Here is a 17,473-nt window from a genome sequence, read left to right as displayed (position 1 = left end):
GGTGGCGGGGAGAGGCGGAGGTGGCCCCGGGGAAAGCGATCCGGCCCCACGGGGAGAGCAGGGTCCGGCTGCCGGCGCTAGGACCCGGGACGCCCCGGAGGGGTGTTGCATATTTGCATAACCCCACCCCTGTGGTCGCGCGTAACCACGCCTCTCTATTTACATAGCACCGCCCCGCCGATCTCCTTGTTTGGTTGCTCTCGCCCCGCCCCTCTTCCCGATTGGTGGTCGCCCGCCCCGCGCCCCGCCCCCGGCTATAAGAGCGGCGGCGGGATTGGGCGGCGCAGAGGCGCTCGGCGCGGGCGGCACGGACGGTCCCGCCCCTCCCTCCCTCCGACTCCCTCCCGCCATGAGCGGCAGCGCGGGCGAGGCGGCGCGACTCTGCCGCCTGCAGCGGGGCCCGGAGGGCTACGGCTTCCACCTGCACGGCGAGAAGGGCAAGCCGGGCCAGTTCATCCGGCTGGTGGAGGCGGGCTCGCCCGCGGAGCGTGCGGGGCTGCGGGCCGGGGACCGGCTGCTGGAGGTGGACGGCGAGAACGTGGAGCGGGAGAGCCACCAGCAGGTGGTGGAGCGGATCCGCGCCGCCGCCGGTGCCGTCAGCCTCCTCGTCGTCGATCCGGTGGCCGATGAGCAGCTGCAGAAGCGGGCCGGAGCGGGTACCGAGCCCCCCGTGGGTGGCGAGCAGGTCGCCCCGGAGCCGGCGGAGCCCGCGGCGCGGGAACCCAGCGGCGGCGGCCAGCGGGTAAGTGGGGGGGGCGGGCGATGAAAAGTTTTCGGGGGTTTCGGGGATCGTGTCCGGGGGGGGCGGGGTGTGGCGGGTCGGGACCTCCCGGGTGCGGCCCCGGTCGCCGCCGCCTTGCAGCCGAGCGAGCGGGAGCAGCCGCCGCCCCTGCCCCGGCCTCCCCCGGGTGGTTTCACTCTCCGTTCTTGCTTTCTCGCTTTGCTTTAAACGCGGCTCCCCAGGAGCACCTTGCTGCTTGGCCGTCTTCATTTAAAATTTTCGGCTTCTTTTTCTTAACGTTTTTCTTCCCCAGCCGTGATGGGGTGGGGGCAGGTGGGTTGCACGGGGCTGTTTGGACCCGTAACCGAGCAGCCCCTCGTGTCCCCGAACCCTTTGGGCTGCCCTTGCACAGCAGGGCTGGTGAAACAGGGTGAGAAAAGCACCAGGGAGCGAGGGCGGTGGTGAGCTTCGATGTGCGGGTGAGCCCCTGCCCAGGCTGGGGGTGGCTGGCGTTAACCAGCTCCAAAATACAACAAAACAACACCTGTGGCTGAGGGTACTTTTGGGGGGCTGTGACTGCAGCTGTGGGTGGCAGTTACTCATGCCCTGAGCATGTCTCGTTTCTGCTGCGGAGCAGAGATGGTGGAGCCCTTCCTGGGCTGGGGGGACTGATCCCGTCTGTCGGTCCCCATGTACAGACGCTTACTAATTCAGGAGTGTCAGCCTTAAGCAGTGCGTGGGAGTTAGTGGTTGCACAAAGCGATGTAGAAAGGTGAGAAATTGAGAAATAGCTGACCTTTCCTGCCCAGAGCGGTTTCTAAGAGATGCTTTGGGCTGCTGGAGATAATACTGTGTTTTATTTACCCAGCGAAAACATACATTTGTTGCTACAACAGAGATGTGGATGGTCTTCCTGGGAAGCAGGCTCCTGGTATCCCCAGTGGGGGGGGACCTTCTGGGGACCTTGTATGACCTACTCCTGAAGACCAGCCATGGTGACGACCAGTGGGATGGGCTGAGCCCCAGCTCTTGGTGCTGGGGAAGGATTGGTGCCTTGGGGCTTTCCCAGTGCCAATGCTGAGCCCCAGGTGGACTTTGGTGCCTCACCGAGCTGTTGTCACACATGGTTTTGCTGAGCATCAGGTGTCTTTATCAGTTTTGTCTCCTGTTGGACTTCAGCCTGGTGCCGGCTGCCTTTTGCCCCCGGTTGGCCTGTTCCGCTGCAAGGCACTGGTCTCATCCCTGCCTGGCTAAAGCACTGCTCCGGCACCTCCCTGATGGGCTTGTTCAGGTGGGAGCAATCAGGCTCTGCTGCTGTCGCTGCCCCACTCGCTCCCCCCGTGGCACCCCTGGTCCCTTGGGTCTGGCCCCGTGCGACGGGAGCGTGCCTGCCCTCCTGTGTGTCACAGTGCCAGCGAGACACTGCTGCACTTTCCACTTCCAGATATCTCTGTGGGCTGTGAAAAATAAAAGGGATGTAGTTAAGGAAGCTTGGGTGAGTCCCCTTGCCACGCCTGGGGGGCTGAGGACCTGTGGTCCCCAAGGGGGACGGAGCCCCGATGTGCTGCTGGGCAGCTGCCTGCTCGCAGGGGCTGAGCTGGCCGGAGTGATGCAAAGAGCCTGGGAAGCTGGGGATACCCCCCACGAAGCCCACGGGGTATCTCCAGCTGGAGCTGGGCTCGGTTTTGGAGGGCAGGCTTGGGGTACAGCCCATGCAGAGTTACTGTGAGCAGTGGCTGCCTGCACGGGAGCAGGAAGTGGGTGGCATGGGGTGACATTGTCACACGGCCCTGGATGGTTTCTCAACAGGTAGCAGGAAATCTTGCGGCTGGGGGTGGGGGCCGGTGCTTGCGGAGGGAGAGCAAAAGCAAGCAGGTCTGGAGACATCGCCCCAGCTGGGCATCCACTGAGCGGGGTGGGAAGATGCCAGGCGGGATGCCAGCCAGAGCGGGCAGAAAGGGATTTCTCTCTGGTGAGTCAGGAGCACAGTGGTGTGTCTGTTCCCTGGCCACTGGTGGGCAGCCGGTGCCTGCTGCCCCGTCCCCCTGCAGCCCCCGACAGCCCAGTCCCAGCCCCTGGGTTGGTGGGATTCCCCCGGGGATCACTGTGGTGGGGCGGGGGAGGTGCACGTGTGTCATGGTCGTGTTTGCTTTACCTGGCTGGACTTGCCTTTATTTGCTTAGTGAGCTTGGAGACGCTGCTGGGAGAGCTGGCTGGCAGTGCCGGCACCCTGTGTGAGGCCGAGCGAGGGTTTAACATCTCCCACCTTCGGGTGGGATCCAAACCCTGCTGGGTCCTGCATGGTTGGGGCACCCCTGTGTCAGGGGGCTCGGTCACCCCCATGACCCCCTGTAAAACCCTGGGTGTGCAAATCCCCCTGATGCTGGGATGGGGGTTTTTGAGCCTCCCTGAAGGCACCTGGGGAGCTGATCCGCGCATCCCTCTTCTGTGGGGCTGAGCCGGCGAGGTGACAGCTTTACACCCCCGGGGCCAGCCCTGTATCCGGGGGCCCTGCGCTGCAGCATGACCGTCCCCAGTGCTCAGCTGGGAGCCGTGACAGCTCGTCCTCCCCCCGCCTGTGTTTCCGGAGGTTTCAGCTACTCGGGGAGTGTCTTGAGAAAGTTTCATGCAAACCGCCTGGCGTTAGCGGAGCAGCACTGCCGGCTGCCAGCCCCGCACCCTGGCACAGGCTTCAGCTGCTTTTACCAGGACAAGGCTTTTGCTACCAGCCCCAGGCTTCCCTCTTGCAAATTTAGTGTTAAATTAGAGCCTTCCTTGCTAGCGATGTGATGTATAGCCTGGGTGAGGCTCCCAGGGCTGGGTTTTGGGGTGTAATAGGGAGCAGATCCCCCTGTTTGGGAGCATTGCACTGGGGGTAGCTGGTGTCTAATTAGGAAATGAATTAAATTTCCTCTCAAGGCAGCTGCATGAAAAGCAGCTCAAGTCAAACAAGACGTGACGGGGATGCTGCGAGGAGGCTGCTTTGCATCCCCTTTGTATGAAGCCCAAATGCGTGCGCCAGATTTCGAGACCCATGTGAATTTGCTGGCCCAGGCATCCTCAGAGCCGTTGTGTTTCTCTTTGAGTAACCAGGAACGCTGCTGCTGATGGGCTTGTTGCTGCTTGTAGGGCTGCAGGGAGTTTCCCAGGACTTGGGGCTTCAAAAGCTGTCCTGAGGCTGCTGTTGGGGGACTCGGAGCTGGGGAGCGGGTCCTGGCACACCGTGCAGTTGGGGTCCCTGGGGCCGCTGGTCCTGCTGGGTGCCAGAAGGTGCTGGGGAGGGATGGTCTGGCACAATTCTGGAGGGAGAAGGGTCTGGATGTGATGCTGCTGAGCTCCCAGTCTCAAGTGGGCATCTTTGCAGGCAGGAGATGTGCACCCCTGGGTGCAGCGAAGGGTGGCACAGGCTGCCCATGCTGGGGGCTGAATCTGGTTTCTCCTGCTGCCCTCCCTGCTGGTGGCTGTAATTGCTCGTAAGGAGGCTCTGCCAGCTAATCCATGCTCCAGCGCAGCGGGAGGGCTACTGGCGTTGGAGGGGAGGATGCAAAAGCTTATAGAAATTAGGGGCATTTCCCTTCTGCTGTCCAGCTCCTGGCCCTGCAGCCGTGGGGCTTCTCTGCATCCCAGGTGTTGACCTCAAAACCTCTCCCTTGCATCCCTTCTGGCCACGGGGACTTTGGGGCTGGAGGGATGCCCTACCATGGGGTGCTTGCGCTGTGGACAGGCAGGGTATGGCTGCTGGAGGATCAGATGCATTTACATTTTTCTGCTGGGCAGGCAGAATGGTCACTGCCTGTAGGATTTCTGCTGGCACAAGGGATTTGGGGAGGGCGAAGGCGGCCTGGCACGCTGGGCTGGAGGAGCTGCCAGCTGCTGGTGGGGGCATGCTGGGGGGGGCCAGGTCATGGCTTGGCCGTGTTGCCCTTTCACTGGGTGCTCCTGCCTTTGCCGGCTGCCTTTGAGGGCTTGGTACCTCCGTCAGTGCTATGACCTGTGCCCTGAGGCACCTGTCCATCCTGCAAGGCAATCCCCCTCATCCTCCCCCAAATTCATGGCCCCAGTGTCTCTGGGAGCACAGGCTGCCAGGGCTTTGTTGGTATGGGTGGGAGCAAAGTCCTCCCTTCTCCTCGCCTGGGAGCTCTGCCAGCACTGCTTGCCGGGTGCTCCCTCTGGCTTTGTCCCGAGCTATCGACGTGGAGCAGCCCTGTGGTGCTGCCAAGGGCTCTGGGAGTGTGGGTGCTCGCAGAGCCTGAACCCCCTTCCCAGGGCTGGGCCAGGGCAGGGACCCAGGGAGGTGCTGCCTTCCTCCAGGCGCCACCAGCTCCTGCTTTTTGGCCTTCCTTTGGGTCTCCCCTGTCCCAACCCCTGCTAGGGATTGCTGCCTGGGTGGAGGGTGCAGCTGCAGCAGCCTGGGCACCCTGTGAATGTGCTGCCACTTGGGCATAGGCACTGCGGAAGAGCCCGCAGCCCCCCCGGCGTGGGGAGGTCACCAGCGGGTAGCTGGGGCGAAATCAAGGTGTCGCAATCCTCCACCCAGCCAGGGAACCTGCTGCCAGTCTGCAGAGGAGACACCACCGGCTCCTCCGGGTGCAGCAGGGCTGTCGTGCCGGGCATTGCCCAGCTGAGCTGTGGGTAGAGCGGGTTCTGTGTGACAGCCAGCGCTGCGGCATCCCGGGCTCACCTTTGCTCCCCGGCAGACCCAGCTGGGTGCTTGCGTGCGCCTCCCTCCCCAGGGCCTTGGGGAGCGGTGCTGGGGCGGCAGCCGGCCTTGACCCTGTAGAAACGTGTTGTGCAAGAGGATGAGGTTTTACCGCAGCATTGGGCTTAGTAATTGCAAATGTGTCATCCTGGCCCGTGTGGGACCCAGCGCCGCTGTGGTGCTGCCAGATATGGGGTGCAGCACCCTGGGGACCAGCCTTTCCTGGTGGGGAGCAAAGGGGATTTCATGGTGCTGTACAGGGGGTGAAGAGCAGCGTGGTGTGGGTATGGGAGGTGAAATTCCTGCAGGACATGTCCCCAGTGATGCTGTGGGTACCAAAGGAGAACAAAAAATCTCAGAAGAAAGAATAAATATTAAATCCCCTGGTGAGGAATATTTCAGTAGTGTGGCTTGACTGTTGGGAGAGCCTGACCAGAGCCCAGGAGCTGGTGGTCAAGGCAGGACCAACCCATTTCACATATAAATATGTAGAAGTGGTGTTTGGGTGCCGGGGTCGGAGCAGTTCTGATGGCGCTGCGTGCAGGCGGCTGGTTCACATCACCTGGTTCCGCTGATGCTTCCCAGGCATCCCGCTCCCCACCAGGCGAGCAAAGGCGGCTCCTATTTGCCAAACTGCTGGGGATGTTTCTGCTTCCCTGCTGCTGCAGTGTGGGGAATCGTGCTGTTAACAGGCTCGTGGGGGCCGGGTTTGGGGCCAAGGCTGTCCAGGTTGGGTTCCCTGGCTCTGGGTGTTGGTGGATCCGTGGGTCGGGGTGAACCGGGTGAAGACGAGCTGGGTGTTGCCTCCTGGAGAGGTGAACGTCCCATGTCGTGCTGCCCTGGTCAAGCTGGTTTCTCTGTTTTGCAATCACAGAGGGTCGTGCCAGGGCGTTGGGCTGTGCTTTGGTATCAGGGCTGCTCTGTTTGTCTCCCTGCTCGAGCTCCTCACTTGAGCCAGCAACAGCTGTGGGATGCTTTGGGGTGGCATGGCAGGGTACTGCTGGTCCCACTGCTGGATTTGCTGTGGAGGGGGGCCAGAGCTTGTGAGGAGGTGATGGAGGGGATCTGCACCAGTGGCTGAGGCTTTTCAGGTAGCAAAAGGCTTCCTGGGTGGGGTGGGGGTGCTTCCCAGCAGCCTGGGCTGCGTTTCCTCCTCCACCTTCATGTGGCAGTTGCAATCCTGATCCTAAAAGAGAGTGATCTAGGGACAGACATAATAACATGTTGCCTTAATGTTTTGCTGCAATTAGCATGCCCTGCACCTAATTAATTAGCCAGAGCCTGGGCTCATAGGGTGTTCTGGCACCCTGTGTCCCAGTTCAAGGTGTCTGTGGGTGCAGGTGGCCACCTGAGGATGGTGTCCCTGCCACCCAAGCAGGTGCCTGGTGGTCCCAGGGCTGTCCCTAGGTGTTGGTGGGGTCCAGGAGCAGCTTTCCCACAGGCTGTCTCTGTTGCAGGAGGAGCTGCGGCCTCGGCTGTGCTGCATGAAGAAGGGCCCCAATGGCTACGGCTTCAACCTGCACAGTGACAAGAGCCGCCCGGGACAGTATGTGCGCGCCGTCGACCCCGACTCGCCGGCTGAGGCGGCGGGGCTGGCCCCCCAGGACCGCATCATCGAGGTATGCCGGGGCAGGGACGGGTCTCCCCAAAAAGCTCAGCGCTCCCTCGCATCCCGGGGCGCGGGAGGGCGGTGCCCTTTGCAGGGAAGGTGCGCGGTGTCCCTGCGCTGGTGGTGACTCACGGTGCAGCCACCCGACCCGTGCCATTCTGCCGGTCCCCACCCAGGGGAGCAGCACTGCAGAGGGCTTGAGCTGAGCTCTAATTAGCTGGCTGTGGGTTAAGCAGAGGTAGTGCTGTCCCCTGCCTGGAGCAGGAGTGTCCCTGAGCTGTCCCTGGGGTGAGGCAGGCTGAGAACAAGGTGCATGATGGCCCCAAGCTCTGCTGCTGGCCATGACTGGAGTGGGGGCGGCGAAGCGGTTTGTGCCAGCCAGGGTGGTGACCTGCGAGGGCGGGGACCGGCCGAGCCCCAACACCGCTGCTCACCAGGGCATGCGGCTCTTTTTGGGTGAAGCTGTGGGGTCTCTGGGGACCACGCCATGCGTGAGGGCTTTGTGCCTTGCCTGCACTGCCCATCTCCTGCACCAGCCCCGGGTCCATGCCCTGCCAGGTGCTCCCTGCTAGCTTTGCCCGTATGATCCCATGCTAATCACTCGGAGGAAAATCTGCTTTTAATGAGGTTTTGCTGGCTTCACCGCTAATCCCGGAGAGGCCGCAGATACCTGCGGGGGCTGTGTAGTGGCTGTGCTGGGGTTGTGACTGGTACCGAGGCTGGTACCCAGCCCCTCTGCAGAGCTCCCAAGGGACGGATGTCCTCTGGCTGCAGTGGTGATGTGGTCCATGCCCGCAGGTGAACGGGGTGTGCATGGAGGGCAAGCAGCACGCCGATGTGGTGGCAGCCATCAAGGCGGGCGGTGACGAGACCAGGCTGCTGGTGGTGGATGTCCTCACGGATGAGTTCTTCAAGAAGTGCAAGGTGGTGCCCTCTGAGGAGCACCTGGCAGGTGGGCCGGGGGCTGTGCTGCAGGGAGGGGAGTTTGTGCCATCTCTGCTGGCTCTGTGTCACCTTGTCGCCAAACCTGGGGGTGCTGGGGGAGTCCCCGACCGGTGGAGGTGTCATCACCCTGGGGCCAAGCAGAGTCACCCACATTTGGCATCTCCCTGCCCGGCTGAGGGCCCCATGCTGGGGCAGCGGGGCTGACGTGGGCTCTGTGGGAAGGCAGGTTTATGGCCCCGCGTTGTACTTTGGCAAGGTTTATGGCTTGGGGAGCGAACAGGCAGCAACCACCCTTTGCAGCCTCAGCTCGGCTGTGGCCCCCTCCCTGCTGTGTGACGGTGGCCCCTAGGAAAATGGGGGTGGGTGTGGGTGTGTCTCACTGGGCTCCACATCGTGGCTGTCATCGTGGGGATGTACTTGGTGCCTGTCAGCATCCCCCTGCCATGCTGCAGGGCTGGCTGTGGGGGGTGGGCTAAATCCGGGGGCCTGGCCAGACTGTGGGCAGTGTTGGGTGAGCACTGGCCATGTGCAGCTTTGGGCACTGCTGTGCCTGCTGGGCATGGGGACAGAGCAAATGCATCCTCACCCAGCGCCCGTGTCCTCACCCTGCAGGTCCCTTGCCAGAACCAGTTGCCAATGGCGATATAGGGAAGGTAAGAACGCCTCGTTTTGCTTTTCATCCCATCTAAGCCAGTCCCTGGGCAGGGATCCTGCCTGTTTACGTGTCCCCCCTGCCGGTGGGTGATGCCACAGGGGACCGCAGTGCTCCCAGGCTGCCACACAACAGCAGGTCCCACTGGGAAGGGGACTGGGAGCCAGTGCCTCCCTGGAAGGGGTTACCCATGGGGCTGAACTTCGTGGAGGTGGCTGCAAATGCCTGCCTTCCTCCTCCATCCTCATGATGCTGCAGGGCTGGGAGCCCTTGTGCTGCAGGCAGGTAGCATCCAGCCCTGCAGCCAGCCCTCCTCCTCCTCTTGCTAAAACCAGGGCAGTCAGGCCAAGGTTTAATCCTTCCTCGCCCCGGATGGGCTGCACTGAAGGTATTTATGAGCCTGGAGCTTGTAGGGGATTATGTGTGGGGAGGATGGATTTTGCATCTCCCCAGGTGGGAGCTGCAGCTCCAGGGACTGTTCCCAAACCCCAGGGCTGGAGCGGTCCCGCTCACACTTGCTCCCTGCTCCCCTCCACAGGAAAATGGTGGAGAGCCACGGTCCAACTCGGTGTCCGAGAGCCCGTCCAGCCCTGGGCCGCTGGCCACGTCCCGCAGCCCTAGTGAGACCCGCAGCGAGGTAAGGCTGAGGATTCTGGGGGAGGTGGTGGCTGGAAAGCGGGGTCCGGGCTGAGCCCCCCCTGCAGGGCTGTGTGTGGGGACACACGTCAGAGCTGACACAGCCTTTCACCCCCCAGCCCAATGCACGGGAGGGTGACAAGCGCCATTCAGCACCTGGCTCCCTCCTGGACCTTGACATCCCGCTGGCGGTGGCCAAGGAGCGGGCGCACCAGAAGCGCACCAGCAAGCGGGCGCCCCAGATGGACTGGAGCAAGAAAAACGAACTGTTCAGCAACCTGTGAAGGCCCCGGGGTGCGGGTGAGGGCCCACCGGCCCCACCCTGGCGTCGCACCCACCTCTCCTGCATCCCCCTCCTCCTGGCTGCAGGCTCCTGGTGGGGATGCGGGGCTGCTCCCCACCACCCTGACCTGAGGGATGGGGCTCAGCAGCTGGTGAGCAGCCCCACAGCGGGATCCTAGGCGGTGGTTTTAGGCTAGAGGGTGCCGGGGGTGCCGGGGAGGCTGCCCCCTCCTGTGAGCCCATCCCCAGGGTGCTCCTCCAGCCCTACCTTGATGCCCTGCACACCCCGGGAGGCACAAGCAGGGGTCTGGGGGTGCTTGGGGGTGGCCCATGCCCCACAATTCCAATCCCTGCTGTTCCCCCACCTCAAAACCCATCTCTGTTTGAGTCGTGTCCCCCCACCCAATTGCCCTTTAACTGCAAAACCTGAGGCTTTTAGTAACTTTTAGCAAATCCCACCTGCCCAGCCACAGAGCAATTCCTCCCTGGGGTCTTTGATCCCCACCTGGCAAGCTCCGTCCAGTGACCCTGTCCCTTCACATCCCCCCAGTTGCAGCGGGTGCAGGGAGGGATGTGGGTGCCCAGTATAGGGGGGAGCCCCCAGCACCCTGCCCCTGGGGCTATTCTGGGAGAGGAGAGGGTGTCTGGAGCCAGCACAGCAAGCAATAATTATCTCCTTTGCTCTTGCTCACTCCTGGAGACAGAGCTGATCAGGGTTTGAATCTGACACTGTTTAACTTAAAGGCTTCTCATAGACTTTTTTCCAGAATAAGTTTTCCAATCACACTGGTGTTTTTTTCTTTTTTAAATGTATTTTGTGGGAATTCTTCCTGTGGATGTTTTGTTCCTGTGTTTTGCGATCGGGTATTGTCGTACTGTCCAGTTAAAGAGAAATTCTGTTTATCGGAATAAACCTTCCTGACTTTGCGTTGTCCCGTTTTAAGGCTAAATCCTTCCAAAGCCCAAGGACGCACGGAGGGCTCCTTGGGGGCTCGCCGTGCTTGTGGGGCTGGGGGAAGAGGCAGGTAATGCTCCCAGGGGCAGGGGACACCGGACTGGTTTGGGTGCCCCCTCAGCACCCAGTGGGGCCAGGCTTGGGGGATCAGGGAGGGACTGGCTGGTCCCAGCCCAGGTTAATGCCTCGGGGTGATTAAAGGGCTTTAATCCCTTGGGGAGCGCGGGGGGGGGGTGATGTGAGGCTCTAATCTGTGTCTGCTGGCCTGGTTGGAGGGCAGCAGCTCTGCTGGAGGCAGCCCAAATCTGCACCTAACCCCTTGTGGGGGTATTGGGGTGAGCCCAAGCCCTAGGGCTGCATCCTGGGCTGGGGGGAGGCAGCGGGGGGCGGTGGGGAGAGGGCTGCTTGTCCCTTGGACAGATCTCAGCCCTGGCTGGGGAGTGAAGCAGGGGAAAGCAAGGTGGAGGGGTGTTTCAGCATGGGGTTGTTGATGGTGCTGTGGCTGGAACGGGCTGGGGGCACAGCACAGTGGGGCCAGGGTGTCCCTGGGCACTGCCACCCTGCCTGCTTCCTATTGTTTTTAATGGGATTAAAATTAATATCTTAATGTCTTAAAATAAAATTACAGGCTATTTTTAAGCCTGTACGGGGCAGCTTATACATGGCGAAGCTGCCACAGCGGGCAGGCACAGGGGCATGCTGTGGCTGTGCAGGGCTGGTGGCACTGCGGCTGCACTGGGGAGGGTGGGGTGGTGGCTGCCCGGGGGCAAGGCAGGGCTGTGGTCTCAGCAGGGGCCGTGGTGTGCTGTGACCCGCAGCCCCGGCCTCTGCCCAGCATCTTCGCTTCCTCCCCTTCCACAAGCTCTTGTTTCGTGCTCCAAACCCCCACACAAGCTCCTCTGCCTGAGCAGGCGAGTGGTCACGGAGGTCTGCAGCCCAAGTGACACCCAAGTGACAAAGTGCCACCAGATCTGCAGGGGACATGAAGGCTGTCACTCCCACCTGGAAGCCCGAGGAGCCCATTTTACCCTGCCTTGTCCTCCAAAGTCACATCCTCTGCGGTGGTGCTGAGCACAGGTGAGCTCCTGTTCCCACGGTTCCCACCCTCACCCCCTCAGGCCTCACTGCGTGGAACAGGGTGCGATGCTGCGGGCTGGGGCTGCCCACGTGGGGCAGGAGTGGGGGCACCTGGGGGCTCCTGGGAGCATCTCTTCCATTGCTGCCTGCTTGGAGCAGCCAAGGGGCTGGTTCCCTGTGGGAACCCTGGTTGAGCCCCACCAGGGTCCCCCACTCCCAGCCTGGGAAGGGCTGTGGCTCTGGGACAGACCCAACTTTGTTTTGGGTTGCCACGGCGAAGGCTTTTCCCAGCCGCCCGTGGAGGCGGGGGAGCGTGCCGGCGTTGCCAGGGGACTGGGGATGCCAAGCAGGGCGCTCACAGGCTCCGGAGCAACCGGCCGGGTATGGGGAGCTGCCAGCAACAGCATGATTTCACTGTGCCCCCCTCAGCCTGGCAGCAGAGGTTGAAAGAAAGGACTTTTCCCACCTTGGTCACCTTTTAGGGGAACAAATCCCACCCCAGCTACGTCTCTCCTGCCACCCTGACCTTGCTCCTTGGGCAGAGGGATGAAATGCTCAGTGGAAGGAGCACAGAGCCAGCAGTTCACCCAGCAGGTCTTGCAAATCTCATTCTAGGGGACAGAATTCATTCCTGCCTGCAGCAGGTGACGGAGAGCACGAGGATTAGTAGCCCTTGCCATGGTAATCCCAGCTGGAAGTAGAGCTGCTCTTTACTTTATTACAGCACAAAGCTTTTGCTACAACTAAATCCACGCTAAATACTTGTTGTTTAAAATACCGTGATACACTGTTCCCATGCTTGGTTTTAATATTAGTCACATGAATGATGTATTTAAATGAACTAAAATTGGAAAACTAAAACCCCCGGGCCCTGAAAATACAGGCCCAGCAATACTAAAAATTCCATTGCCTACCAATCTCTGATAAAAACATCCCTGGGCAAACCTGAAAGCTATTACCTGGTACTCTGTAATGGCAACAAATAATTTCTGGTCTAGAATTAGCCATTATGGCAGGAGCCTCAGTTTTCCTCCCTACCTTCTGTCCTCTCCCCTCCGCAAGCTTCCCTGCTGTAGAGAGTGTGCTGCGTAGGGCAGGAAAGGTCAGGCTAAATAACTGCATTAAAAAGTCTGCCCGGTGGGCGTCAGGCAAGCGCTTCTTCTTCAGTAGATCTCATATATATCACAGCAGAGGCTGCTGGCTAACTCCTGCCCTAAAGGTATCTGCCCCCAGTAAGAGATATTCCCCCCACCCCCCATTCATCTTACTGGAGAGCAGCGAATGGAGCCTCCAGGCTCAGCAGAGTAACTCCTGAGCTCCTTGAAGAAAGGGATTGCTCTTGTGTCTCCTTTCAGTTGTGTTCTCCTCCTTGCTTCCACAAAACCTGCCTGGTAAAATGACGTGCAGCTTCCCTTCAGTCAAGGCCTGAGGTTTCCAGGTCCATGCTCTTAACAGGCAGCAGCATGCCAAAACATGGTCCTGAAACTCAGCGAGAGGTTTTGTCTCGGCAGCCTCCTGCAGCTGCCAGTTCCCCCCGTTACACAGCCGTCGTGGCAAGGCTCCGTTCTAGGCTCCATCGGCTGATATCAATAATTCTCATCATGTTAACAAGCACTTGCCGTTTGGTTGTGCTCACCTGCACCTGGGCCTCTCACTTCCAGGACCCGGCGGTGTCCCCCTGCAGCCCAGCACACCCCAGAAAATGGGGGTCAAGGAGTCTCTGCTGTCCTTACAACTTCTAACCACCCTTTCACCAGCCAAAGTGAGCAGCCGAGCCCCACTGCTCCCAGACAGCTCTCGGGAAACCTCAGGTTTTTGTCAGCTTTTTTTTTTTTATTCAAGAGAAAACAGACTGAGCTACCAGCACACTGAAACTGCTTGTTGAAGAGATGAATCCTGCTCTAAGGGCAGTGGAAGAACGAGCAGTGGGTGCTGCTTGTCCAGAAACTGGTCGCACCAGGAATCAATTAACTGCTGGTGATTTTAGGCTCTGCTGGAACAGCACATTAAGATTAGAGTCACTCCTATATAGTCATTCCTGGCCTGTGAATTAGTGGCCGTCCTCCAGGTCTAAATTTCAGGCAGTGTTCCCGGCTGATGCAACAAGGTGCAAAGTTGACAAGGTGACAAAGTAACCGAAGGAGACTGCTCGGAACAGTCAAGTGCAGTGTTGGCTCGCTGGTGTCCTCCACACCCAGACCTCACAACAGCATCCAGTTCCTCCCTGGACACCAGGCCTGTGCGTCTGGATGCGCCCATCAGGTCTCCAGCACCCCAGCTGGCAGCTTCAGTTCAACATAGCTCTTCTCCTCCACGTGGTTTGTCTGTTCCAGGAGCCATCGTCTCTCCTGGTCACTGACGTCCAGCCTCAGCGTCACCTCTTGGAAAACGCTGTTCACAGCAACCTGTACCATACAGAGGAAAACCAGCTCAATCCCAGCACAGGGCAAACGCTGCTCACGTTCTCTGGGTAGAAGACAGGCTGTTACCGCACCTCCTTAAAGTGAAGCTTTTTGAACATACAGATACTGGCTTCATTTTCCTGACCAATCTTAGCCTCAAACTTAGTGAGCCCCAGCTTCCTCACTCCTGCAAAAGAAATCAGAAAAATCAGAGAGAGAAGCATTTTTTACCTGCTTGGCTGCCATGTCTATGAAGGCACAGGACTCCCATTTCTGGTGCAGATGGTGCCCTTAGTACCCTGTCTGTGTCACTGGGAATATGTGCTTCTAGATCACATCCTGACTGTGCTTCTGTTCCCTTGCGCTAAGCCGCCCTTACCGTAGGACATCATCATCAGCGTCGCCTCCTTGCCAAACCCTCTGCCTCGGTAGCTGGGCTCTGAAAGAGACAGCCACAGGAGTCAGCATCTGGTTCTGGGAGACAAATCAGCCATGCTGGAAACTCAGAAGAGGCCGTGACCGTGACCAGCAAAGGAGCTGAGTACCACCCATGGTAAGGCAGGGAGAATAAAAAGCTGCTGTACATAACATCTGTCTGCAGCTGACTTCAGCCACGGTGACAGAGGCCCCAGCTAGGAAGCAGAACTTGACCTGCAATCATAATTTCGATCTCGCCCGTTGTCGGATCCTCAGTGTCAGTGAGGAAGAGATTCACGTCCCCCACCATGCAGTCCTCATCCGCACACGCCTGCCCGGACCACCGCTCCGTGTCCAGCACAATGAAGGTGCACTCTGGGGGAAACAAAAACATAGCGGCATTCTCAGGGCAAGCTGAGAATTATTCACAAATTACTGAAGGATGAAATTAAAGGCATGCAATAGATAGAGGAACACATGCTAACAGTGAGGAAGAGCTAATAACTGCGCCTCCCACACCAAGTGTGCCTGCTCCCATCCCTAGAAATATAAAAAATATTCTGGAAAAAAAACCCACGTTGTGAGGGTGACATAGACACCCAGGCTAGAAACAGCCTATTTAAGGAGCAGGAAAACATTCACCCCATGACCGAGGTCCTGCTTTGTCTCACTCTGCAGCAAGTTTGGGCAAAGATTTGTTTGGTGCACAAGGGACACAGACCTAGTGATTCACCTCATCCATATTATTGCTGCTTTTAGTAAGGCTTCTAATGCCAGCTAAGAGAAATGCTCCAGACTGAGGTCTTTGCCAGCCTCAGTATTTTGCAGCTTGCTGTATTTCTACCAAGCTTTTATGGGCAGTGATTAATCACGTGTAGGAGAGCCAGGGAACCCATTCAGTCAGCACGGCCCAACCAGATAGTTATAAAGTAATTTGATTTCTCAAGGAAAAATACAACCCCCTTCCACCCTTTTATGACCATCGGACCTGGGGAGTGCTGACTGTGCAGCAGCAGCTCAGCAGATAATGCTGGGGGAAGCACATCACTGTTATCTTTGAAAACTGCATAAAAAGCACACCAACAGCCCCAGACATTATAGCTGGTACATGCTCAGGGAAGTAGATAAACAGAAAGCCATTTCAAAGCTACTGTTGTAGAAGGTCTCACATCCCCTCTGCTTCAGCAAGTAGAGCCCGCTCATCAGGTGCTCTCAGCCCACCGTGGGCCCTTCACAGGACAGAAGGGACCTGCTCACCACTCCCACCCACCCTTAGAAAACGTTTAAGATCCTCACTGTCTGCGTCATCCCGCCAGCTGCGCTGCATCTCGTACTCCTGCTCCAGGCTGAGTGGTTCAGAGGCGGTCAGGCGCTGCAGCTCCTCTGACTGCATCCACTCGTGGTACCTGACAATGGGACCCAGTTCCAGGTTGCTGCCTGAGCTACAGCACCGCAGACTGATTTCCACAGCTCTAAGGATCAGGCTGTCACAAACCAGGTCTGGAAACACTAGCCTGGCATTCACGGCAACTTAAAAGTATCCGCAAGCCCCTCTCCCTTATCTAACACGGGAATCAGTGTTCTCTGGGGAAGTTTAGCAAGTTTGTCCATCCTGTGGCTTTGTCTGAAGAGCACCCAATGCAAACTTGGTGTTTTTAAAAGTACTGAGCATTGAGTTCTGGAGCATTTAATCCTGACTGGGATAGATACAGCATCTCTTGGACACTGACAAAGAGACTAATACTGGCATCTTTGTGCCAAGGCTGCAGCTGCCCAGGCCAGTACTTTACAAACTGCCTGTGCCTCTGCTTCTAATTTATCAAACATCCATCTGGCTTTACACGCTGAAGTTTTGTTCTTCCAGCGTCATTAGGGAAAGACATCAACAAATGAGAGAACTGTTGGCAGTTCACTCACAGCCAGGTATTTCCCTTCCCATGGGTACACAGTGGCACAGATGAAGTTCTCTCTGTCAGCAGACCTGGCAAAGAGCACAGACCTGCCAAAGAGCACAGACCTGCCAGGGATGTCTGCTGTTGGGCATGGAGGACAAAACTGACTGCCTTTCTAAAAGTGTTCTTTCTGCTGTGCAGTTCCCAGGGGGAAAAAGGCCCTGTAACTGTCAAGGCAGCACCCTTTTGGAACACTGCACTCCCTTTAAAAAGAGAAGTGATATCAGACCGTGTGAGAGTATCAGAGGAGGACACAAGCCACGTACCGGGGCACATGTGCAGAAGTGTATGGCACCAAGGTCACCCTCTTTCCTTGCAGGACAGTGTTCTGGTTAATCTTCATGGCCTCTGTGTTGAGACAGAGACCCAGCACACCGCTCCGTGCCTCCAGCGAGGCCAAGGGCTGGGGCAGCACTCCCTGGAGCACTTCGGGAGCCCGCAGCGGCTGCTCTCGCTGTGCAGACATGCCCCAGCTCATACCAAGCCCTCAAACAGCAACCTTCCCGTGTCCCCCCACCCAGCGCAGGGCTGTATCGGCGCTGAATGCACCCCGAGGCCCAACAGGGGCCCGGGGTCTGCCCTGGCAGGGGATATTTAACAATTCACGACCCGGGTGGTGGTGGAGATGCCCTGCTCTGACCCATGGTGGGCCTCGGGGCTGTAGGGAGCCTTGGGGGGCATGAAGGGAGATCCAGGGGGCTAAGATTGGGGGGGGTGGGGGTGGGGATGAGGGGAGGTCGGAGAGCCTGAGGGGAGACCCGGGGTCTGAGGGGAGATCGGGGGAGCTGAGCGGAGATCGGGGGGGCTGAGAGGCGATACAGGGACGGGAGATCGGGGGCTGCGGGTAGTCTTCGGGCCATCCGGGGGCCTGAGGCGCGATGGGGCGGGCTGCGGGGAGCCTCGGGGCCTGAGGGGAGATCGGGGGTCCTGAAGGGAGCCCCGGGGACAGGAGGAAGCGCCTACCTGCCGCGCCGCCCTCCCGCGCATGCGCAGAGCCCCGCCCACTCCCGCCCCGAGCACTTACGCCACCGCCCCGCCCTTACACCGTCCTCCCTCCCATGTCGATGTTCACGTGACTCCGGCGCCCAATCACGGTGGGCACATTCACCCCGCCCCCTCGCCCTGC

At 59.2% G+C, this 17,473-nt stretch overlaps 2 protein-coding genes across 2 annotated transcripts; one reads left to right on the top strand and one right to left on the bottom strand.

The window, feature by feature from the left end:
* The first annotated feature begins 284 nt into the window (after positions 1-284).
* Positions 285-10,476, top strand: NHERF1 (NHERF family PDZ scaffold protein 1). The gene is made up of 6 exons (XM_075110948.1): positions 285-742; positions 6,878-7,039; positions 7,828-7,981; positions 8,587-8,627; positions 9,165-9,263; positions 9,382-10,476. Exons 1-6 carry the CDS (start codon positions 350-352, stop codon positions 9,544-9,546), a joined length of 1,014 nt encoding a protein of 337 aa, XP_074967049.1. The 5' UTR covers positions 285-349; the 3' UTR covers positions 9,547-10,476.
* A 1,777-nt stretch (positions 10,477-12,253) lies between these two features.
* Positions 12,254-17,341, bottom strand: NAT9 (N-acetyltransferase 9). The gene is made up of 7 exons (XM_075110988.1): positions 17,311-17,341; positions 16,614-16,801; positions 15,692-15,801; positions 14,630-14,770; positions 14,358-14,417; positions 14,071-14,165; positions 12,254-13,981 (listed from the first exon to the last, which is right to left on the bottom strand). The coding sequence occupies exons 1-7, from the start codon at positions 17,332-17,334 to the stop codon at positions 13,835-13,837; spliced, it is 765 nt and encodes a 254-aa protein (XP_074967089.1). The 5' UTR covers positions 17,335-17,341; the 3' UTR covers positions 12,254-13,834.
* Positions 17,342-17,473: the final 132 nt, after the last annotated feature.

Source organism: Phalacrocorax aristotelis, chromosome 16 (assembly GCF_949628215.1).
Source record: "Phalacrocorax aristotelis chromosome 16, bGulAri2.1, whole genome shotgun sequence".
Taxonomy (NCBI): Eukaryota; Metazoa; Chordata; class Aves; order Suliformes; family Phalacrocoracidae; genus Phalacrocorax; species Phalacrocorax aristotelis.
This window is presented reverse-complemented; position numbering and strand designations above follow the sequence as displayed.